The sequence below is a fragment of the Cylas formicarius genome, unplaced genomic scaffold, assembly GCF_029955315.1.
Source record: "Cylas formicarius isolate icCylForm1 unplaced genomic scaffold, icCylForm1.1 PGA_scaffold_7__23_contigs__length_41026272, whole genome shotgun sequence".
Classification (NCBI taxonomy): domain Eukaryota; kingdom Metazoa; phylum Arthropoda; class Insecta; order Coleoptera; family Brentidae; genus Cylas; species Cylas formicarius.
The window spans coordinates 34,733,885-34,759,239 of NW_026844352.1; the positions used below are offsets into that span (position 1 = coordinate 34,733,885).

The window sequence follows — 25,355 nt, forward strand, 5'->3', positions numbered from 1 at the left end:
ATACACTGCATTATAAACTAGAACCGTGAATGAGTTTAAAGGCAAGCGCTTAAAGACAAACATACCTTTTTCAAGACTGTCGATTTGATCGTTCGTGAACGAAGTCCGATTCCTTTGCAGCTTACGTTTCAGACGCAGTCGTGCCTGGTCATCGTCAGGTCCTATGCTCGATCCTGCGTTTGAGTTGTCGCCCGAATTGGTTTCGTCCGAATTGAGCCCGTCTAGATCTATAACTGCAATATTACTCTTGGCAATTCGTTGTATTCGCAATATACACAAAATTTGAATGGTTTATCGCATAAATGTTCTTATAATAAAAAAAAAACCTATGCAAATCTATTCTATTATTGTTGTGTTCTGGAATCATTATTTTTCGACAATAAAATATTTTTTTCTAAAGCACTCTTCAAGGAAACACGGCAAATCTATTCCATTCCACATTTGATGGTTCATGCCTTTTCATTTACGTTAAACCTGCGCATCCGCCATTCGTCAAGATCGTGATGCAATCAGTAAGACCAATATTATAGCTGTGAAATTGAAAAATATTTTTTCTGCTCCCGTCTGTAAAATACCTAATTACCGCGTCAGTTTCCTTTGCCACGGATCCGAACCACTTCGGACATTTCTGGAATTTTACCGCACGTGTTTGGGAGCAATCGGATGTTTTCGGGAATATTTCCCACGCTTTGAATTTTGACGTTTGTCAAAATGTACCCAAAAACTAACGGTCGTCGGAAATAGTATATTATGCAACAAGTGCGGTAACGTCATTTGACTCACGCGTTTATTTGACACGAGCGGAGCGCCGTCCCGTCTGTAAAATACCTAATTATCCACCGATCTAGCGTGCGGGAAGCGTCACTTTACCACGTCAGTTACGTTTCCCATGAATCCGAGCCACTTCGGATTTGGAAGCAATAAGATGTTTTCGGAGATATTTCCCACCCTTTGAGTTTTGACGTTTGTCAATTCTGACGGTCATGTCAGTGAATGTATTCGTGTTGTTTTGCGAAAATGTGCCCAAAAACTAATAGTCTTAGAAAAAGTATAGTATGCAACACGTTCGGTAAACTTTTTAACTCACTCGTTTATTAAACACTCGTTCCGCTGCGCTCCGCTCGTGTCAAATAAACTCGTGAGTGAAATTTACCGCACTTGTTGCATAATATACTATTACCGAACGTGTTGCATACTATAGTTTTTCTACGACCATTAGTTTTTGAGTACATTTTCGCAAAACAGCACGAATACATTCACTGACATGACCGTCAAATTTGACAAACGTCAAAATTCAAAGCGTGGGAAATATCTCCGAAAACATTCGATTGTTCCCAAATCCGTGCGGTAAAATCCAGGAAATGTCAGAAGTGGCTCTGATTCGTGGGAAACGAAACTGACGTGGTAAAGTGACGCTTCCCGCACGCTAGATCGGTGGGTAATTAGGTATTTTACAGACGGGAGTAGAAAAAGTATATAAGTCACTTGTTTATGAAACACTCGCTCCGCTGTGCTCCGGTCGTGTCAAGTAAACTAACCAAAACTAATTCTAAAAAATAAATAACTAATTGAACTTCTCCTACTGAAATTAATGGGGTATTTCATCAGCATATTTTCATGTTTCCGGTTCTAAAGGCGCATAGGTTATATATCAGTTTTCAATACTAATGTACTTCTGTTTTAGTTTGTGGAAAGACTTTCACAACAGTTGGTGAGTGGTATCAGGGATGCCTCAAGGATTAATCTTGGGGCCACTATTATTTTTACTGCATATATTTGATTTGGGTACCGCGCAGCAGTTTTCGAAATCTCAGTCATTATGATGAGGCCGAAGCAGATATTAATTTCGATGTGCAGCAGCGTTTTTCTTATAGTGAGAGATATGCTTGACGGTTAAATGTGGCTAAAACTCAGGTGCTACTCTTTGCTTCGCACTTGTTGGAAAGATACTTGCATCTTGAGATAATTGGGCAACCCTTGTTGTTTGCTACCAAAAGGCCAAAAACTTAGGAGTAACAGTGGACGCATCATTAAGTGACCACATTTAAAATTTAAGTAAAAGAACTTAGCTTTTACTCAAGACTCTATATGCCAATTAGCTCGTATTGAACTTTAAAGTTGGGAAAAAACTCTGTGAGTCATATATTATGTCTGCATTGTCATATTGCCTCGTGTTGTTTTACCCATGTTTAACACTACAAATATACAAAACAATTGTTGTATTTTTGTGTATGACAAAATGACAAAGACGTGTCCCTTAAAACTAAATTGTTGCAGTGTTTGAGAATAGTCAATACCTACTCGCTGTTAATATACCAGATCTTAAAGTCTTCTAGCCCTCCCTATTTAAAAGATAAGTTAATTTTTCGCTGTGGAACTCACAATGTAAATATTAGGGAGAATACGCTAAGGTATATCAGCATAGACATTTCTTTGCCTTACCATGTTTAAAACTGTTTCTGAAGAACAAAAGAACATTAAAGGCGTGTTATTAGATAATGAAAGTGCTGATTGGGTTGGGATATATTAATTGTGTTGGGGTAATGTTGAGTAGCTGACTTAGTCAGCTAGACTTTGCCTTTTGAGATTTTAGTATTGTATCTGTGTATTATGTATATTATGTATCTCTATTCTCCATGAAGACTATTATTATTATTGATAAATTGGTTAAGGCTTTCGCGGCCCGTTGATTATCTTGATTCGGGTTTAAAGGCCGTCGTCGATTGGAATTACTTCCTAACGTTTCGCTAGCACGAGTGGCGAGCTTCTTCAGAGGTCCTTCCATCTCCGATGTTGTCTCGAGTCTACGTCCAACATCGGAGATGGAAGGACCTCTGAAGAAGCTCGCCACTCGTGCTAGCGAAACGTTAGGAAGTAATGCCAATCGACGACGGCCTTTAAACCCGAATCAAGATAATAGCTTATTATTATTATTATTATTACTTTCAGTATTGTCGGAATTGTAACCTATAGAGGAATTACGATATACATAGCGAAGAAATTATACTTATTGTGAAGACGAGCCTTATAGGCTGATCCCGAACCTAGCCGGCCCCGTCTGCGTTCAAAGAACTGATTCATAGAAGCGGGCTGCCGCGCACGCTTGTCAGTTAGTTAAAAAGAGGCGCCGCAACCTCGCCTATATAAATAATTCTCGCGAATAAATAGAAATAAATTATTAGCCGAGTGTATAGTGAGTGGTATTAGTAGATAGTATCGTCTTTGATATTTTGAACGAAATAAATTGGAAACATCGTTAAGTTTTAAACGGAGTGACTTTTTTAATTTTCACCGTCGCGTTTGACGAACATTAACAATTTTTGTCAATTTAAAAACGTAGCAATATAAAATAGTATAAATTTAAGTTAAGAGTATAAAAGAAACGCACTTTTTTCAGTTCAGCAGAGTGTAAAAAACGAATTTCCAAACGTTGAAGAAAAATCGTAATCTAAAAAAGAAAATTTTCGACAAGGCCTCGTCTGGTCGCCACAAAATATTATAAACACATCATGGCTCCATGAATCCACGCTTAGAAAGAAGAAAGTCCATTAGTAAACCTACGAATACACATAAATTTTAGATTTTTGTCAAATATATTTTTCTTAAAATAAGAGTCCACTGTGGTAGAAAAAAACATATTGTAAATGTCCCATATGTTGGTTAAAATTAAGTGCATAAACTCCGCCCTTTAATAATAATTATTATTTTAAAATTAGGTTATAAATAGAAATAAACTTGACTGGTATTAGGTATTGAAAAATCTCAAAAATATGACTGAGAGCGAGACATTCTTTTTTTCGACGAGGAGCTTAAACTGTTAATCGAGTTAGGATTTTCCGCGTCAATCAGATTCCCCGAAAAACCGAGCGTCAGAAACAAACGTTCCCATCTCTTAAAAATAATCCCCCCCACGCGAACCGACACCTCTGCTTTGCCGCCGCCACGAAGGATCCCTCGAAATCCCCGCCTCTGTTTGACTTCCTTCAGCCCTTATCATTAGTTTCTGGTTGGCTGCGCTCGTAGAGCGCGGGCAGATCGCACTGTCTTATCTTGTAACGGGAACGGCGGTGCCGCCGCCGCCGCCGCCGCGACGCCCACCCCCCCGGAATAAGTCTATAGGCCTTCGGTTCCTTGCGGGGGAGGCTAAAGCCCTCTTCTTCTATATACATGACGCGTAATATATTTTTTGGCGAACGTTACACTTCCGGTTTTAATTAAAAGAGGATACGGGGTATTTATAACGGAAATCGTTCGCGTTCGCGCAAGCGTAGGAATGGGGGCGGGTGAGGGGGTCTGTTTCGGTGTGACAGTGCGAAGAAATTTTAAAAAACAGCCTCATATACAGGGTACGCAGGTGCAAAATACTAAGAAATATTAAAAAAATATATATATTATTCCCAGTTTTAGGACAAAAAATTACTTTAGTTGTAGAATTTAGAATCAAAATTTAATTTCAGCGTTGACAGAAATATTTTCAAATTGGGACCCCGTGTAGACAAAACAACTGAATTCCGAAAAAACTAATTTGGGACTTTTTCTTTTCCAAATTGGAAATAAATGAGCTAGGTAGGCAACACTAACATGAAAGAATTTGGTTTTTCTAAAATATTCCTCAATCCACCTCGGATAGTTTAATTTTGGTAGCTTCAGGGCAAATACGAAACTTTTGTCCCATTTACCCAACTCCGTGGTTTAAAACTTACCTACCTAAATAATCCCAAATAAAAAGTGTACTGGACGTTTCAAAAACGTTCATAAAATTTGTGTAAAAGGGACCACAAAAAGGAGTTTTTTCTAATTATCTCCGAAACGGTTAAACGAAATTTAAACCACAAATACTTTTCATTGGGTTGTTAAAATTGCTACTGAAAAAATTAATTATTCTTTACCGAAGTTCTACATTGCCCACAAACTTCTTTTTGTGAGGATACTTTTAATTTTTTGGGCAAAAATTACATTTTTTAAACAATTCGTAGTAAAGTTTTGTTTAAAGTAAAAAAAATGCTGGTTTGGAGTTATTCGAAATTTTTGTAAGTAATGATGAGCGAACTAATAAATTATTTTAAATAATAGTCATGGGCCAGAATAATGATTCTTTCAGAAACATAACTAAGGAGCACTTTGTAAGTGGTGTTTTTTTTTCGATGTATAGAACTTTAAGCAATAAAACAACGATGGATTATTCGATTGACATGAATTTTATTTATCCGAAAGATAATCTTGTGGCGTTACATTTTAAATATGATTTCTGGCATATGACCGCCACGGCTGGCGCGGATGTGTCCAATTTTCGATGACTTTTTCCAACATTTGTGGCCGTATATCGGCAATAACACGGCGAATGTTGTCTTCCAAATGGTCAAGCGTTTGTGGCTTATCCGCATAGACCAATGACTTTACATAGCCCCACAGAAAGTAGTCTAGCGGTGTTAAATCACAAGATCTTGGAGGCCAATTCACAGGTCCAAAACGTAAAATTAGGCGGTCACCAAACGTGTCTTTCAATCAATCGATTGTGGCAAGAGCTGTGTGACATGTTGCGGTGTCTTGTTGAAACCACATCTCCTGGACATCATGGTTATTCAATTCAGGAATGAAAGAATTAGTAATCATAGCTCTATACCGATCAACATTGACTGTAACGTTCTGGCCATCATCGTTTTTGAAGAAGTACGGACCAATGATCCCACCAGCCCATAAAGCGCACCAAACAGTCAGTTTTTCTTGATCGCTAAACAAAATTCGCTTATGAAAATTGGGAACAACGGCAATCTCGTTTTGGGCCCATTCGACGAATCTACGCCTTACTTGATGATCGTTTGGCTTCAATTCTTGCACGAGTTGGATTTTGTAAGCACGTAAACCAAGATCCTTCCGCAAAATCTTCCATAAAGTGGATGGACACAGATCCAATTCCTGTGCTCGATTGTGGATGGACTCATTCGGGCCTTCCTCAATGTTACGCCCTACAGCAGCAATAGCTTCTTCTGTACGCACCGTACGGCGTCTCTGGGGATGCGAGTTATCAATAAGACTAAACGAGGTGCGAAAACGTTCCATGGTTAATCGAATTGACTGCTCTGATGGACGATTTTTTCGACGATAAAATGGACGTAGTGCACGATACGTATTCCGCACAGAACCATTATTTTCGAAATAAAATTGCACTATTTGCAATTTGTTGTTCAGGCGTGAGTCTATTCATGATGAATTGCCAAACCAAACTGAAAATAAATCACTTGACAGCTGTTAAATCGGTCGCCATATTGAACAGCAATGCCAACTTAAAGTTCTATACATCGAAAAATAAAACACCCATTACTTAAATTTGTCAGCAGTAACTTTAATGTATCAAATGTATTCCTGGAGCGAATACGTCGGCCGTTGATGAAACTGAAACCGTTTCAGTTAAGGTCTTAAGAAGAAAAACAGGATGATTGCCAAAACGTCAGCAAGTTCGATTCATCAATAACCGACCCAGCTACCAAACGTTATTATTTTATATTTTAATTAGGTTATAAATTAGCGAACACCGCCTATATATGGAGATCGGTCCAAAAAATTAAATTTCACTTTATTCCGTCGATAATGATGTTCGGTTTTTATTTTAGGCCCCAGCACCCTTTTGAAATTTTATTTCCAGCGTTTTCTCTTGGTCGAATAATTTAATTCCTGAAAACCAATGAGATTTCTCCCTATGGTGTTTGAAGGATTTTGACAAGTAATAAAAGACATGTCATGTACAAATCAGTTTTAATCGAAAATTTTCTGTAAATTAACTTCCCGCCATTGGATACTACAAAAACCGTTTGTCGGTTAATTTTAATCCCGAAGGACGTCAACATTTCAGATACCAGGCACCAACATAAAACACATATCATTTTTTGATCGAACCTGATGACTTTCGGGAAGTGTTTGTCTATAGATGCACACACGTCAGTGCTGAATAATTTATGTGCCAAAAAAAACACCATTAAACGTTCGACAATCAAGTCATTTTCACTTCGATGCCCAAATCCAAAACAGCCTAGACCCTCCGGCAGGCCTAAAAGGACATGTGTTCCCGATACACATGTATATATATATATATATAAAATCTTCTATAGTATTTTTTTGTCCCTAGTACTTATGCATTTCGCTACCTTGGAATTAATTTTTCTGTGAAATTACGTGGTCCTTACACACCGATTTTGAATGGGGATCGGGATTCTTATTTTGTAAATATTTCAATGGAGGTGGGGCAGTGTGCCAGACAAGAAGCATCTGCCTGTGTTTGCATGATGTTCGGAAGCGTTTTTTTACTGGCCATTCATTCGTTCAATTATAAATGATAAAACACTCGAGAAATGTTTTCTTTTGATAATACTTATACGAAATTGAAGTTCGGCGAAAATTTTTGTATAGCAACTTTGAAAATAATTATTATTATTCATCAAATTCGTAGTTCGTTCGCATTTTGGAATTTCTCAGTTAGCGAATCATGAATACTAATCCAACTTTCGTTTAAGCTGAAAAACGAACTTCTCCTTATCAATATCTTTAAATCATTTTAGTATTAGATTTGAGTATTAAGTGGCGGAAACATAATTATTTTTATTTTTTTAAGAACGAAACGCTCTATAAATCAATATCCGCCAGACGCCACTTGTCACCTTCAACGTTTTATTCGAAAATCTACAAATGGACGCCGCCTCTGTGCCGCCGCGCCGGCGGCAAAACTGTTGACGCTAAACAACCCCATTGAGGCAGCCGGCACTTATTGAATTTACATTGATTACACGCGGATTATACGGAAGCACAAAAGTATACAAATTAAGCGTTTAACACCCTCCGTTCCAATTCCCTTTAAAATCGACCTAAAACGGTCTCCGAGATGTTCCGAAAACTAGGAAATTTAAAAGGGACCCTAACAAAACTGAATTTTCGTATGCTTAACTTTTTCGTTCTTAACAACTTTTTTCTACTTTGCCGATCAACTTTAAATTTTGCACACTTATTACTAATGTTCTTTTCTATTTTTATATCAAATTTGACGTAAACCTTTAACACCAACACAAACTTTTTTCTAAATTTTAAAAGCCCACAATGAAAGTCCTAAAACGTACCCTTCCTACACCACAATAAAATAAACTGTTTCCAAGTAAATCGCCGCTCATGTCAATTTATTATAAAAGGGAATTTTTCTTTGAAACCGTTTTTTTTTATTAAGCTATAACAAGAAGAGCTTGACACACAATTTCTCAAGGCCACGGGCAGGTTTAACGTCAAACTTGGTTTACAAATACAAAACAACGTTGGTAAATCGGTAGTTTTTGAGTTTTTGAGAATCTAAACTTTAACAGTTCTCAAGTAGAATCAACCCTTACATTTTTTGCTCATCATGTTGCAATACTGGTTGCGGACGTGTGTGTTACCGTTGTGTTGAAATTTGACAACGATCCGTGGAAATTGTCACAGTCGCGTTTTTCGACGTCGAGACATAAAAATATCCAACGAGCGACGTAGCCACGTTGGGCAAAAACTACCGTTGTTCAATTGGGCCCGTTTAAAAAAATTTATTATCATTAAGAGAGGTCCCCGGGTTCCCGAGTTTAGTCGCGCTTTATTAGTCCGGGAAGTGTTCACGAGCCAGTTGACTCCGACAATACTAATTTGGCGTGGCTGGCAACACAATAAATACAATATATTATTGTACACAATGGCACGGGGAGTCGCCATATTTCATAACCGACACTTAAGGTTCTTTATGATTCGAATTACACGATACATTCTGCGCCCCAAAAGGGTGAGAGAGCGGCAAGGGCCGCCCGCCCCTCTGACACTTCACTGTACATTGATACATCAACATTAATGTTTTTATGCGCACCGCTGACTTTGTCGCTACGTATCGGCGATAAAAGGTGGGCAAAATGGCCAATGACGGTTTTTCTATTTGTAGTGGGCTTTTGTTTGCGCATGGTGTCGATGGCGGGTCTCGGTTACACTCCACGCGGACAAGGCATTGGGGACGGTGCGTGTCAATAACCGAAAAATACGTTTCCAAATCAAAACGTACCATTTTTTCAATTATTTTTTGTCATATTTGAAATTAATGAAGTAGTTCCTTCGTTTCGACATACTGAACATTTTAACAAGGAAAACAAGTCTTCTTCTTCTTCTATATTAGGCACTTCTGCCTGTTTCACTTCAATGTAATTTTTATCACAAGGTCTAGTTCCATCTTTTTCGTGGGCGTCCTATACTCCTCCGACCGGCAGGCGATTTATCTCGTGCTATCCTCACTCTCCGTTATTCAGACATGTTGATTCCATTCTTGCTCCACATTCCACATATGTGTCTTATGTTTTCACTTGTTTCTTTATCCCATAGTGTTTTTCCTGCTATTTTCCTAAATGTTTTCATTTCAGTTGTTTCCAGACATTTTTGAGTCTTAGATGTTTCCGGTCTTGTTTCAGCGGAATATGTCATGACTGGTCGAACTACAGATTTATATATGCGGGATTTTGTTTCGGTTCTAATCTAATTCCTAAATGTTGATTACCAGCTCTATAATTTGGTTATCAAGTTCTAGCTTGCATCTAATTGGTTTTTTAGAGATTCCTAGTAATTTAATTTTTTTAGTCGATATTTTCATATTAAATCTCTTTGCATTTATATTAAACTGATGTAGTAGTCTCTGCAAATCATCTTCATTCTCAGCTACCAAAACAGTATTGTCGGCGTAACACAACACTTGTATTTATTTATTACCAATTTTTTGGCCTTTTGTTGTTTTCACTTCTCTAATTATTTTTTAATACCTGTAGTTACATCTACGGACTTAGTTAGTTCTGAATTTACTAGCTTCTATTTTATTTCTTTTGTATATATTTTGGATTAGTCTTATTATATCAAATGGGATATTTATGTTAGAAAGCATATGTATCACGTCCTGTAGCTGCACTATATCCAATGCTTTTTCTAAGTCTATGAAGCATAAGAACACCGGCTCAATTGATTTTTCTATAATTTATCGAATTACAAATACTGCGTCATTACAAGATCTTCCATTTCTGAAACCTTGTTGTTCTTCAGAGAGTTTTTATGTTGGTATTCATTTCTGTTGCCAGTCGTGCATAGTAGGTTAATTCCTCGATAGTTTTCTCCCCCTTTTTAAAAAGTGGTATCATTATGCTTATCCTCCAGTCTTTGAGTATTTGTGATCTTCGATAAACGCTGTTAGTTCTCTCTTCTGTCTTTGCAAGCTGATCTTGGTTTTCTTAATTGGTTAAGTGCTTTTTCCACTTCTTCACTATTTATTTCTAGTATTTCACCTGTTACTATATCCAGGATTTCTGGTGTTCTGGTGGTGGTTCTGGTCGCGTTGTACAATTGTTGTCCATGTCTCTTTTTCGATATACTTTACCTCTACCAATTCTTTCATTTCTTGTCGCTGTCCACGTTTCATTCTCCAGATCTCCTTTTGCAAACCATAAAAGTCGTGTTCCATATCATTTGAGAATTTTTCCAAATGTTCTGCTTTCTTTTTCCTTACCAGTGTGTGTTTCGTTGCGAATTCTTTTATATTCCTCATGGTTTTCTCCTGTTTTTGTAGACTTATATTTGAGATAGGAGATTGTTTTCTGTTGATATTTTTGTAATGTAATGTACTCTTTTTGTCCACAAATGTGCCTAAAACTTTAACAGATCTTTGGGTTTAAATTACAATCGTACGAATACCTTCTGGAGTTACATTATGGTGACAATATCCAAATAACAAAAGTAAATCAAGTTGGACTATTAACACTTCGTCACAAAACCAAGGTGCACTTTTTATTCTTTTCGATGTTCTGTCGGTTTTACGTTCCCCAAGCGTTTCTTCTGCTGCGTTTTTGATATTTTCTCGATTCTTTCTCCAGCTATTTTCTTCTTCTTTTACTTTTTCTTCTTCTATTACTGAGTTCTCGTTTATTCTGATTTCCAATCCTGTTTGATAGAGATTTTTTAATGATTCATCCCGTAGTTTTTCTACTTTTGTCTTTGTTCCCCAAACTTTTATGTTAGTTTTTGATGTTTGGTTATGTTCATTCTTATTTTCCCTAAAACAAGAATGTGGTCACTACCCAGGTTAGCAGAACATAAACATCTTATATTTAGTATTTGCGTGTAATGTATTTCCCTATTTGTTAAAATATAGTCTATCATTGATCTATCTCTTATATATATGTTATTCTTGGTGTCTAAAAAAAGGGTTATTTATTCGTAATTTATTTCGTGAACAAAGTTTACTAAAGATTCGCCGTTCTCGTTAGTCACAAAGTCATGAAATTTTTGTTCCAGCCCTGGTATTATTGCGTTCCCTACTTGTGCATTAAAATCACCTAATATGGTAATAATAACTGTCTCTTGTAATTTCTCATAAAATTTTAGTCTGTCTTCTTCCGTTTTTGTTGACTTATATTTGAGATAGGCCCTCGTTTTCTGTTGTTATTTTAGTTAGTACTTTACATGCAAAAAGAACGTAATCTTTTTGTCCACAATTATGCCTAAATCTTTAACAGATCTTCTTCTTTTAGAACTGTGTTTTTTAAATTACAATCGTGAGAATGTTTTTGGGAGTTATGAATATCAGACCATTATGGTGACAATATTCAAATAACCAAAGTAAATCAAGTTGAACTAAGAGGCAACCGTGGACACTATTAAAACATTTAAAAACCTGTAAATCTTCTGCATAGAGAAGAAATTTACAATACCTGAAATAGTATTTTATGTTATTAAACGAGGAGTAACAGAGGCCCCAAGTGCTAACCTAGCGGTATCCAAAAGTAGCCTCGTAAAGTTTGGATTTGTGACCATTCACTAGGACTGACAGTGAGGTTAGATTATGTGTAATTTGTTAGTCTGAACTAGAGACTTGTATACATTACTTTAAATAATGAACATTGAAATCCTCCACCTTACTGAAAATTCATATGCGGAGACCGATGTGTCTCCGCATATCAATGTGTGTTAAAGATAATTGTTAAGGTTGCAGTTAAGCTACGGAGTGGTTAGTATAACAATTATCCTGCAAAGACCCCGTCCATAGGGTTGGAAAACACTTCCAAAGTAATCCGCAAACAAGTCACAAACTGATGATGACCTTCCGCCGACAGAACTTGAAGTTACATCAAGTTTTTTATGGTCTAATTTGTATTTTTGATTGCGATGAACCCCGCCTAACAGAGATCTTTTAGAGTCGTCTTAAATTATAAAATTAACTTATAATCACTAATGCAAATTTTTTTTCATTGATAAGTTTAATTGCTGCATAGCTAAAGTTGGCAAGAAATGTGTTGTTTAACTGTCTCTTTGGAACAAACTGGTTAGTCACCTCATGCAAGTGATTGTACAATATCACTGATGTCTTCAAAATCTAGAGTTCCCTGCATCGGGCACCGAAACCCGAAAAAGCCCCCCCGGGGGCCCCTACTGACTCGGATAAAGAGATAATTGAAATTTAAAACAAACCCGATGGGGAATAAATCGACACTTTAATAACAACCCCCCCGACGATAAAGGTCTGAAGTGATCTCCAAGGGCTCAAAAGTATTGCCGTCTGTTTAACAAGCCTTGACCAGCACCCAGGGCTTATCCCCCGAATTTAACCCGACGTCTAACGGACCCCGTCGGCATAATATGGGCGATCATCCGCGCTCGGGATCTGCTTACCATAGGCGCGCCAAATTTTAAATACAAACTTTATTCAATTAAAAAGTACCGTAAAATAAAATAACAATACTAAAAAATCTTGTTAGCAATTTGTTTTTTTTTTTTTAATGGTTTGACTTTTTATACTTGAAGGCACTTTGCATGGGTGACGCGATGTCGTTAAAAATTCAAAAACACTGGCGCAATATCGTTTACACAGAAAAATAATCGCATTTGGTTGTAAACGCCGGACATGGTTACAACTAAATGGCCGTGTTCCTCGATCCACAACAACAAACAACACGATTAAGGCAGAACGAAGTCATCGTCGGACGTGCGTCAAGAAAATTAGACGTTTCGAAGTCAAAGAGCTCGATTTGAACCGTGTATTCTGGTCAGCTTTCAACGTTAAAATGGAACTCGTTATTTAGTAAATAAAAGGATGATCACATATAAACAGACGAGAACTCAAATGGAACGATTGGGGACTATTTTCTGGTTTGTGATGAGCAGTCCGGATGATCCAAAGCGAAGAAAATTTGGTATAATAAGGACTGCCTATGCCTAGTGTCCCGTAAAATGACGTTTGTTGACGTAGTGTCATAAATTTCCATCTTCAACGAAAAGTATCGCAAAGATTATAAAGAAAATGTTATCAACAGAACTGGAACGTTAAGGATAAAAATGAACGTTTTAAGAAATTACTAAAGTAACTTTTGTACAGTTTTAGGCGCTTTATTGATTGGATTAATACAGCGCTGCTTGCGGCATTCTGTACTTCGAATGGAATAATATTGGGCAGCGTCTTAGTTCAAGAAGAGTTTGTTAAGATAAATTGAATGGAAGAAACTGGAAGAGAAGGCGTTGAGTGAATAGTCTTGCCCAGAAGAATATGACATCTATCTCACAGGCTCGAAGTTGACAAATAAAGAAAAATAACCCAAAACTAAGTCAAATGAAATGAAAATGATCTGAAAAATTTATACCTTAACACATATTTATGACGAATGACTTAAAAATGCCTCTAGCTAAAATTGTTAGTAGTTTGTGATATGTCTAAAAAAAGAGGTAAAACAAATTGAAAAAGTTTTTGTTTGAGTGGAAAATCCGGTTCGGTTGTCATTAATTGGAAGTTACTTGGTGATGTAAATCTAGATTTGGGATGCAACTGCTCTGAATTTCGACAATCAATCAATATTAAATAGATGAAATATTATAATAGATGTTTTGTTAATTTCTGATGCGTTACACTGAAATAATATCTAATAAATATTTTGCTGCATGTACTAGAATATTGAAATGCTTTTTTTTGAGAAATGCGATTAACGCTTGTATAGTAGACCATTAATCTTCTGAAGTCTGAACGAAATTAATAGGACAAGAAAACTTTCATCTGTCTACGATACCAAATCAATCAAACATCCTACTATGTAGCTGGGGAAGGTGTCCGAGATACCTCGGTTTGTCGGTTCTCGGCCTAAATATTTCCCGTTAGTTGTTTGTGGCAGTTATAATGCCGACATCGAATCGTATCTACGTCGGTAGCCGTATCTGATACATGCATGTTACTGTGTGAGCCTCCTCTCTCTCGGAAGCCCTTTTCTTTTGTCCCGATATTGAAATGGAATCGTTTGGGTGTAAGTAATTTGCTTTTGCCCGTACTCCGTTCCCCCACTCCCCATACCGCCAACGTTATGCTTCTGTATATACCGCTCGCGCACCCCGCTGCTCGCAGTGGCGTCCCATCGATGGCCAAAAAAAAAACAGATAAATCTACTTTTTTAGTTAACCCGTGTTTTCAAGCGAATAGATATTCTAAATCGAGGGATAAGAGAATAAAAGTTCGCCAAAGGACGAGAGCGGGGAAAACATTTTTGATGTATTTTTTAAAATATTTAATAATTTATAAAAAATAGTGTAATGAATTAAATTTCAGTTAGCATTGCAAATATATTAAAATATGGGTGAAGGAAGAAGAAGGAACTACATTTCAAAGTAGATCTTTTTACGCGTTCCCCAAATTAGTACACCAAGTACGAAATGACTAAAGCATTTACTATAATTCGAAGTACCGACTTTTTTGACAGATACTTCGGATTTTGAAAATAAAATTTAGAATTTGCTCGACGTTAACGAAGTCTAATACCGACTTCATCGAGAATTCTGGGGTTGGTGTTGTTTAGAAATGAATGGAATATTCACAAAAAATATGATCTATATATTCCGTTAGCTGAAAATGAGGTAGATGATTTTTTACTAATTTTTTTCTCTTAGGTTTAATAGGGAAAACGTATTTTACGTAGACAATGGTTTTCCGATAGAAGTACAGGGAACTACAGAGTCTGTGCTGTATTTTGCACAAAACACATTTTTATTTTGTTTTTCTTTTAGTATTATTTTTTTTAATACTTTTTTAATATCTAAATTTTTTCGTTTAATTCTTTTAGGGGTTTTGTGCTTTGCAGACTGGATGGCATCTGGTGTCATTTTTTAATCCAAGTCATACTCATAATAAACGAAAAATAGCTGATGCTGTCTTGAGATGCGTAAATGTGATTTGAGACGGGTCGATTTTCGAAATGTGGCAAGTTGATTCCATTTACACAGTCGATTGAAAACTAACCAGAGCAGGTGTTTTAAGTGCTGGCATATTTTTTATCTTTCATTTAAGTTCTTCAACTGATACGGAAAGACACATTTCTCGAATAATAGAATTATAATTATAATCCTATTCTATAATTTGTTTCTCTTGGGTTCCATAGGCAGGGGTACTTTTCATAGCATTCCAAAAAAAAATGGTATTATTTTTATCCATGTTTAGATGTTTAGATGCTAGATCTAAACTGGCCATGACAGGTATGGCTGGTTTAAAGCGAGATTTCAAATGACCGCACATGTCTATATTCAATTGCTCCTCTCAACATTTTTTGTAGAATTGGTAGGCCCGGAGTAAATATAGACGCAACCATCGGCGTAGTCATATAGCTATTAGATCATATAGTCACCCTATTACGGTTAAAATTGAAGGGTCGCAGGCGGCGTTGATATTTTCGTAGAGAAAAAAGTAATTTTCGGCCCATGCCTCTACATTTCAACCACTAACCTGTACTTTGGGCCATTTTCTTTCTAAACAGCGATTTCCACACGCTTAACTGTAAATAGTTCGACGTTAAGTTCGAAGTTAATCCTTATAGTATTAGTATCTACTTCGCTTTTATTCATACGACCCAATAACTTATTGGCGATCCTCGATTATCCGATGATGACAGTTTTATGGTTCAAAATACTTGCCTTGGTGATCGATTAGCTAGGGAAACAGAATTCCGTATAAAAAGGAAAAGGCGGCGGATGCGATTTTTGAGATTGCTGAAATTGAGACTATCAGCGAAGGTGGGCTTCCGAAAAGAAAAAAGAAAATCGTTTTACCATATCCGCCATTAAATACCCAGTAAATCACCAATAGACAACCTCCGACAGTATCGTCAGCAAAAACTGCACAACGCAGAAGAATTTTGGAAGGAATACGTCATTCACACATAATATGTACTAGATGTAGCTAAATGTACTTACATGTTATGCGCTCGGATTTTGAGAAATATTTAACAGTAAAAACGATATCGTCACAACCAAGTAAGATTAAGGGCGTTTTTCAATTTTGGATCCTTCTGCAAATTGCCTTTAATGAAAAGGGAAACTTTATTAGGGCACTTTTTTGAGTCGAATAGAGTATTCACATTTGTAATACTATTCTCCGTTTTCCAAAACAGGCTATTTATATAGGTATAAACAAAATGTGCCTCTCTAACCAAAACTAACCAAAAATTTATCGGTAATTTTCATTATCATGATGATTGCAAGGGAAATGGAAACAAAATGTGGCAGACATTAAAAGGATTTGTTGGAAATAAAAATAAAAAAGCAGATTTTACCAATATTGATTTTGGACATTACAGTGACAAAGAAGAAGAAAACATGAATAACTTTTATGCCGATAGCTTAAATGAAATAGTAGAGAGTATAGAAAAGAAGCAATGGCACTCTGTGTGTGACATGGTCAGCTGTAGCTTGTCTTGCTTTAAAAAAATAACTATATCGGAGCTTGAAAAAACTATAAATAACTTAAAAAATAGAAGTACAAGTGACTCTGTTCTAAATATTAAGCTCGTCAAGGATTTATTTTGTGTAAAGGTTATCCGTTGTTATATTTGGTGAATGCGTCTTTAAGTGCCGGAAAAAATGCCTGATAAACTAAAAACAAGCATCATAGTGCAGTCTGGTTTCAGGAGCAAACACTCGTGCGAATCTGCGTTGCAATATATGTGTGCAGTGTGGCGGAAAGACATGAATGAATCAAAACTAATTCTGAGTGTTTTTGTAGATTTTAAACGTGCATTTGAGACTATTGACAGGGACATTCTTATTACAAAATTAGGTTTATATGGCATTAAAGGCTCTGCACTAGAATAGATAAAGAACTTTTTATCTGTTAGATCTCACTAGACTAAAATTAATAATAATGTTTCTAGTTATAGGGATAGCAGTTGGGGGGTACTGCAGGGAAGCGTGTTGGGCCCGCTTTTATTTATCATTTATATAAATGATGTGCATCAGGTTTCAAAAAACTCCTTTGTTAACTTATTTGCTGATGACACGCTTATTTCAGTCTCTGGAAACGATTGCAAAGAAATAGCTACCAAACTGAACACCGAAATGCAGTATTTCTACGAATGGCTGTGTCAAAATAAATTGAAATTAAATAGCGCCAAAACCAAGTGCATGGTTATCCGTTCTAAGGTTAACTGTCAAAAATTTTATAAGTCGGGGTATTCTGTGGATATACAGGGTAATAAAATTGAGCTTGTTTCCGAAATTAAATATGTAGGGGTGATCTTGGATCCACAATTATGCTTTAGTAATCATGTTGAATACCTATGCAAAAAAATTGGTAAGAAAATGGGGTTTTTTAACCTTGTATCGCGGTTTTTATCGTAGTGGACTAGAATATTAGTGTATAATAGTATAATTTTGCTTCATTTTTCATATGTTTGTTAATTGCTTATATCTTGTACAAAAGAAGATTTACATAAGTTACAGTTACAACAAAATAGGGTTATGAGAATCATCCTGAACTGCGATAGATATACTCCTATAAAGAGAATGTTAGACCAGCTAAATTGGCTGTATGTCGGGCAGTTCGTTAGAAGAGCAAGTTTAATGTTTGTTTATGGAATTGCGCAAGATCACCAACTAGGATATTTTAAATTATGGTTGGAAGTATCTAGCTTATCTTTGTTTCTTGGTTAATTTTTGGTTTATATACGTATAGGTGTGTCTCATTTTTAAAATACGATAGTAAACTTTTAATTTTTGTTTTTTCTAAATAATATTTGAAATAATGTTCTCTAATACAAATGAGATAGCAATTTTAATTACAAATAATAAACAATGAGTACATAAAAGTTACGACGTTTCAAACGGTGATAGTAACGTTCTTAAGTGGTGCTCTTTACGAGTTAGAGCCATACTAAAATCAAATCCGAATACCAATTAGCATCGAAATATGGACATTATTTAAAAAAATATTTAGAAAAAAATAAAATTTTAACACAATCATTTCTATAAGCTATATACTTAATTAACACACTTTTTAGCTCTATCAAGTTTAGAATTGAGTCTTTCTGAGTACGAATACGAAGAGACGTCAAAATCATTTTTTACTTCGATTCTGGAACCTTAAAACTTGGATCGAAATCACTAGATCACGCACAATCGAAACACTCGCTCAGGCCCATGACACAGAACGCGTATGGGGGCCATTGTCAACCCGCGTTCGGCATTTCAATATCAAAAGGCAATTAAAGGAAGATTATGTCGACTTAAATTAACCGGCGTTAAACAAATCACGTAGCGATCGGTCCGAACCTTTTTTTCTTTTCGAATATAAATACGACCCGCGGATGGGACCGACGGTAATCAATTCAGTTTTTCGTCGGACCGTGAAAGCCGAGAAAAAAAATGAAGGTACGTACTAGACCGTTAGTTTTGCTCTTTGCGATCGTTTAATCGAAAGTGATCGGGCGTCGCAAGGACCACTAAAATCGTGACGATGACGAAAAAACAATCGCCGTCAGATGCTGATCAGTGGGATTGGTGCACGACGATCGACGTACGTGTTTAGGGTATTAAACATTGAAAATAACGCCGAGCCAAATTAGTTGAACATTTGAAGTATGCACTACAAAATGCGGTTAGCAATTTTGTAAAACCGCTTTACGGTCCATATTCCTTATTCTTTGTATTTGAAACTTCAAACTGGCCTTTGATATGATAAATAATGATTTAGCGTTTTATTTTTCAAATTATATATATTTAAAGTTTAATAATAACCTGTTAAGTGAAAATGCTCAACAAAATTCGTACATTTCTTTTTTTCTCTTATTAATATTTTAGGTTAACTGACATGCGGTTTCACTGGGGTTATGTCAGAAAACGCCATCTAGTTGCTAGGTAAACAATCGCAATAGTCCATAGCCCGATTTATCAATAAATGGCGATTGCGATAGGCTGGCAAAAATCATTTTTAATGACTCCAAATTTATTAAAATGCGCTGGCTTTTTTTTTCGAGTTACCGACATTTATTTCCGAAAATGCTAACCCACCAGAGATAGAGTAAAGGGCAATAAACGAAAAGATTCGAATTTGTCTCAGTTTTAAAACAGTGCTCACTCTAACTAAACTAACTAACTAAAAGTCAAGAAGAAAGTACGTCCTGTGGTGATTATTTCAAAAAATAATTTCCAGCATTTTTTCTTGGCCGATTTTGTTTTAAATATCTAGGACCATCTGTTTAACTAATATCGTATCTCGATACCCTTATTGGACCTACTTATTTACAATATTGTACCAATGTTTTGGTTACTTAAAAATGTTTGCTTATTTTGGACTTAGCCACAGTTTTCATCAATATTTCCACACAACCATCCATATTTAAAGTGGTGTCCCGTCTTCGTTATGCTTAAACCTCTCTCGAGCCCTTCTGTAATAGTGCCCTCATTCCAAATCTAATTAGCTAAACTTATATAACTTCCCAAATGAGGCATCAACTGCACCTCTCTGAACTCTGCTTCTTTAAGTGTTTTGGTTCTCATATGTGACTATCAAAAGTCGTTCATCGTTTCAGTACGCAGTAGCTATCACTTTGGTAATCGCCACCCTCTCCTCCGCCGAACCGCCCGCACCTAAAGGAGCCTCCTTCGGCCGCCAAGGTGTCGCCCAACCTTACGCTCCGAGAGGGTTCCGACCAGCCGGACCTGGCTTCGACTTACCTCCAAGATCACAAAGGCAGCAACTGCCTGTACCGGCAGCATCGTACGGACCTCCGCCTCAAGAATATGGCCCGCCACCTCAAGAGGTCACCACCGAACCACCCACCACAACCACCGAAGCTTTCGAAGAGATCACCACGGTTTCCGCACAAACAGGAAACCTGGCGATACCACAGAGGACTGAAAAACTCACGTCTGACGTCAGGGAGCGACAAGCAAACCTGGCAGGATTATTTGTAGTCGTACCTCAGAGTCAAAACCTCTTGTATTCGGCTCCGCTGACTACGTCCGCCAAGTACTCACACACGCAAAGTAGATTGGTGCCGGTCCAGGCTGTTCCGGCTTTCGCCAAAATCCAGGAACAGCCTCAAACATTGCAGTACCAGTTGGCACCGGTTTTGGCCGGAATTCAAGAGGAGCCGAGCGTACGGTACCACGCGGTAGCGTACAGCGCCCCAAATGTTGCCGCGGCTTACGTCCAGAGTTGGTAGATTGTTATCGATTGTTTTTGATGAATATATTGTTATTAGCGACTAGATTGCTTTTCTCGACATACCCAATCGGTGCTTCGCCAGGCGGTAGGGGTTTTGACGTTATAGATGCGCCGACAATTGGTGATTATTGATCATCTATGTCCTTAAGACTGGGAACAATAGGTTTACGCGATGGTTTTTAAAACAGCACCAAAATGTTCTCAAGAAAGTAAAGAAAATTTTATGCTTGATGTGCGAGACTAGGGCAGCCTACACATAGAAAAAATCGCGGTTTTTCAACCTTTTCAAATGTTACCTTGGGGGGTCCCTCAGGGATCTCATCTGGGTCCTTCACTCTTTAATATTTTTGTTTTCTATGTTGGTCTTTGTTTCCCGGTTTCTGTTTATGCTTCTTTTGCTGATGATTTAAAAGTAAAAAAGAGATTCGTTCACGTTAGAGCTTCAGTTCGATCTTGACAGATTTGCTGATTATTGCAGAAACCACTGATTATTCTTAAATCTTGAAAAATGTCGATATATTCTATTTACAAGGAAAAAGGATTTTATAGATATTAACTTAATGCTTAATATTAAACAGCTAAATAGAGTTAAGCAAGTAAACGACTTGGGAATTGTTCTTGACTAAAGTGAAACTATTCTCAAAAAATATTTGAGAAATCTGGGCTTCATTTTGAGAACTACCAAAGGATTCAACAAGCATCAGTCAGTAATAATCGTGTATAACAGCATGATAAGATCTGTACTAGAGTAATAAGTATATCATCAAAATAGAAAGCACACAAAAATTTTTTTTAACAACTTAAACTTGAGACACAACAGAGATCGACACTTTTGCTGGTACGAAGAAAACTTAATATTTTACAATTTGAAGCCGCTTGAAACTCCAAGAAACTGTTTTGATGTTTTTTTTTAGGTCGAATTACTTTTCTAACTCTCCTATAATAAGATGTGCTCGAACTTATAAATAATTGTGTTTTTATAAACGGGATAGATATAGATATATTGAGTTTAAGCCTTACTTTATTTAAAACAAACGTATATAAAATTCTTTAGCTCGCAGTTATAATTTATTTAAACAAAACCTTTGTTTTTATTGTAGAGATAAAAGATTTTTTGCTCGCTTTCCCAAATTTGTTAGATAGTATAAGCCTATATTGTGCCATTCTGTAATTGGGTAGCGGCGTCTGTCACATATAAATAAATAAACAAATAAATAAATAAAAACGCATCACTACAATACACGCTGGGTCCGAAGATGGATTTGTCCCAAACGGCTTGCTGTTGTCCGCAAAGAATATTAAGAATTCTAGCTTGGATTATCATGAGAATACAAGTGCCGAACTTTTTGAAAATTAGTTTCAAAGCAATCATTGATTGTTATTGATAACGCAAGCTACCACAGCCGTCTGCTACGCCAAGCCTCATCAAATTCAAAAACTGAAATCCAGGAATATTTGTTAGAAAAAGCGCCACTTTTGAAATTTATGTGCAATTAAAAAACATTGTACTAAGGTGGCTTTTACTGGATGAAAATCCATTTATCAAAATAAATAACAACTAAAAGTTCAGATTTTAACTAAAATATATATTTTGACATGACAATTGTTTCGACAACACCGTGTCTTTATCAAATGTTAAATCACATTATATCAATCAATCAATTATATCAATATCAAATTTGATAAAACCCAGCGTTGTCGAAACAATTGTCATGTAAAAATATATAATTTCGTGAAAATCTGAACTTTTAGTTCTTATTTATTTTAATTAAAAACAGGAGTACTGTTTTACGTCTTCAACGATGACATTGACTGTTTAACCCCATAAGGCATTTGTGTGGCAAAATGTTACTTGTACTAAGTCCCAGTGTTATAAATTTGATAAAAAATGTAATTAATAACATTCCAATTGAGAGCCGGAAAAGTTCAGTAGAGCATTATACAAGTTTTTGCATTTCTATTCGAATCAACATAAATCCTATTATACTAAATCTCAATGACGACACATCAATTAGATTTATATATTTAGAATAAAAATGTAATGATGTATAGACATTCCTAGCAAATAGTTTATTGTATATATTTAATAAATTAAATTTACATGAATTATTGTTACCAAAACCATATCGGACTCGAATTTTAATGCCGTCAGCAGGTGACTTTCATAATTGAGGGGAAAAGTCAACACGATGCAGATTGAGAAAGACTGTACCACACATTTTGTTTTAAGTAAACCGGAGTTTATCTGACTTCGAAATACAGGCCCTAAAGGAATACATTATCGATCCCGCAGCCCAAAAGGACCCGGAATCTGCTCATTTTAGACAGGCGCGCGATTTCTAATGTCATTTGTTTGTTGACACTTTGATTTCGTACGCAAAAAAAGAAGCGGGAAGGGTGTCGGTTTGGCGCCGCCGCATTTCCGATATCCACTTTCGCCGAGTCCCTAATAAAGGCTTACGAGGTTACACTCGCTTCCCCCACCCGCCGCCATCGGGGGATAAATTGGGATAAAATTGCGAGATTGCTTGGGCGACCGTCTACGAGGTTTGGACTTTTTTTCCGACTTCCATTTGACGTCGTCTGAGTGTCCACAAAAAAGACGCGATTTGAAACGCGCGATTAAGTAGCGGTAAAATTGTGTTAATAACGAGAGAGTGCAAATTGATGATACGCAGAGGACAGATCCATGACTCCATAAGAAACATAGGTAGTAATATGGGTGCCATTTAGACCTTATTGTTCCTGACGTAGTAGTCGTTGATTTTAATGGACGTCACTAATGTTTACAAATAAATTTCAGTTGGTTGGAACATTATTGTATTGTGTTACACGATTTTTACAAAGTGTTGGGTCGATTTCAGAAATATGCGGTTAACTCTACAGGAAAACGTTTTAACTGCAAGAAAAAAAGATTTGGTGAAGTTATTAAAGATCTGAGCAAAAAAGAGAGACCTGTGAGTACGGCGACGGTCCTATAAGATAGATATAGACTGGGACTTGTGCAAATTAAAATTTACTTATTTATATATATTTTGTAAAGCTAAAAAAGCATTGTGGCATACATTTAAATCATTTTACATACTCGTTGTATATAGTATATAGGCACCAGTTGTCTTTTATGTATTGTGAACTGCCTGGTGGCTCGTATATTGATCTCGGTGGTTCAGAACAAATTTTAAGATCCGCAGAATATACATCGAGCGCAAAGTAAGTATACTGCCATGTAAGCTGTTCTTAGAGAATCCTGAGATAAAAGTGTTCGAGAAGATACAAGTTCTTGAATAGCATAGAAGTAATACGCTGGATTGAAAAGTTCCAGTGAAACTTTGGATCTAGATGAACACCCAGAAATTTGATACCTGTCTCGGAGTTGGCTGTTACAAGTTCTTTTATGGAAAAAGCCACTATGTGAGTTTTTTCGTGATCCCACAAAAGCCTGTTTGAAGCTAACTTTCGGCCCTACGATGTGTTTGCCTAGAGCTTATCCAGTGAGACCTCCAGAGAATGAGCTGCACATGAAACTGTTGGAATACTTGGAATCAAGGTAATTTATGTATATCAGAAACCGTCAACAGGATTGAACCTTGAGGAATGTCTATTCCCACGACCCTCATCTGATGACCATTGAGTTTTACCTACTGACATCTTTTTGAAACCCATAAATTGACTTATAGGGTCCTAACGGATGGCGAAAACACAAGGAATAAAAGATAGAATCCCACACAGTCCGCTAACGGAAAAGTAGTTCCTTCCTAATAAGCGGCACAGCACTTCAACGACCCGCTTCATTCAGTTTCATATCCCGACCAAAATAATGAATGAGGATGACGTGATAACTCGCTGTAACTAATTCTCATTGATCCGAGGTGAGCCGGGTACCTCTCATTTCATATTTTTCATGGAAGCATACATTACTCGCGGCAAATGGTGATGATTTGAAAAAAAATGCGACAGTTATTGACTAGAGAAACAGTCCAATGAATGTGTTTTTTTGAGACGTGAGGCCTCAGTCTTCAGAAGTCCATCAAACGATCTTACGGACAAGTAAGTAAAAAACGTCGTCGAATATGGTGGAAGAATTGCTTAAGCTTCTCTTCACGGAAAAGATGAACCCAAAACCTTCTCGAGATATCTTCAACTAATAATTCCGCGGCTTCGGCAGCGGCATATAATGTCTTTACCGCCACGATAAACAATCAAAAAAAGGCGAACACGTGCACGTTTTTGTGTGGCTCAACTTGCCAACTTATCGACATTTTCGATGGCCGTGTGGGAAGGATAAAGCCGAAGTGGAACTTGTTCCGTTGGCTATGTGGGTTAGTAAAGCGGAAGCGCATTTTTCCGCTAGGAAATTCCACTATGTGTGGGATGGGGCTTATTTAGTTCGGAGGCTGTGTGGGATTCTACCTGCTATTCTTTGGGTTTTCCCATTAAATCTACTGAGCTGATGTGCGACTCGGACGGCGCGGAAATCATGTAATATAGCAAGCAAAGACCAAACTAATGAGAAAATACTAAATTTGTAAAATTAGAGTACCTGCGATATGAGGATTTTTTATGAATTTCGTGAAAAGGTGAAACATCTTAAAGCTTCATTGTGTTTATGAGGCATTTGTTTAGAAAATAGAAGATGCGCTATCTAAAATTCATTCATTCATTAGAGTATCTGCCTTTGGATGTCATCTTGTTTTTTTTATTCTGAAATAATGGCAAATCTGTAGGTTTTGTAGGAACCAATTTGAAAAAAAAAGCAGAAAATGTTTCAAAATAAAACTAAACAGTACCAACTTTAATTTAATAATAATAGTAATAATATAACAAGTTTAATTTCAAATCAGCGCTTAATCAGAGTCGTTAGGTT

At 36.7% G+C, this 25,355-nt stretch overlaps 2 protein-coding genes across 4 annotated transcripts in view; one reads left to right on the forward strand and one right to left on the reverse strand.

Moving 5' to 3' along the window:
* LOC132705032 (paired box protein Pax-6-like) overlaps positions 1–25,355 on the reverse strand; it is a 64,136-nt gene that overhangs the window by 2,621 nt on the left and 36,160 nt on the right. For 2 of the 3 annotated variants that reach the window (XM_060675444.1, XM_060675445.1), the window contains exon 6: positions 66–233. In XM_060675444.1, the coding sequence (XP_060531427.1) occupies positions 66–233 (168 nt within the window). The remainder of the gene's footprint in view (positions 1–65; positions 234–25,355) is intronic. The other variant, XM_060675446.1, reaches the window with a different exon arrangement.
* LOC132705033 (uncharacterized) lies at positions 18,636–20,986 on the forward strand. The gene is made up of 2 exons (XM_060675447.1): positions 18,636–18,693; positions 19,854–20,986. The coding sequence occupies exons 1-2, from the start codon at positions 18,688–18,690 to the stop codon at positions 20,487–20,489; spliced, it is 642 nt and encodes a 213-aa protein (XP_060531430.1). The 5' UTR covers positions 18,636–18,687; the 3' UTR covers positions 20,490–20,986.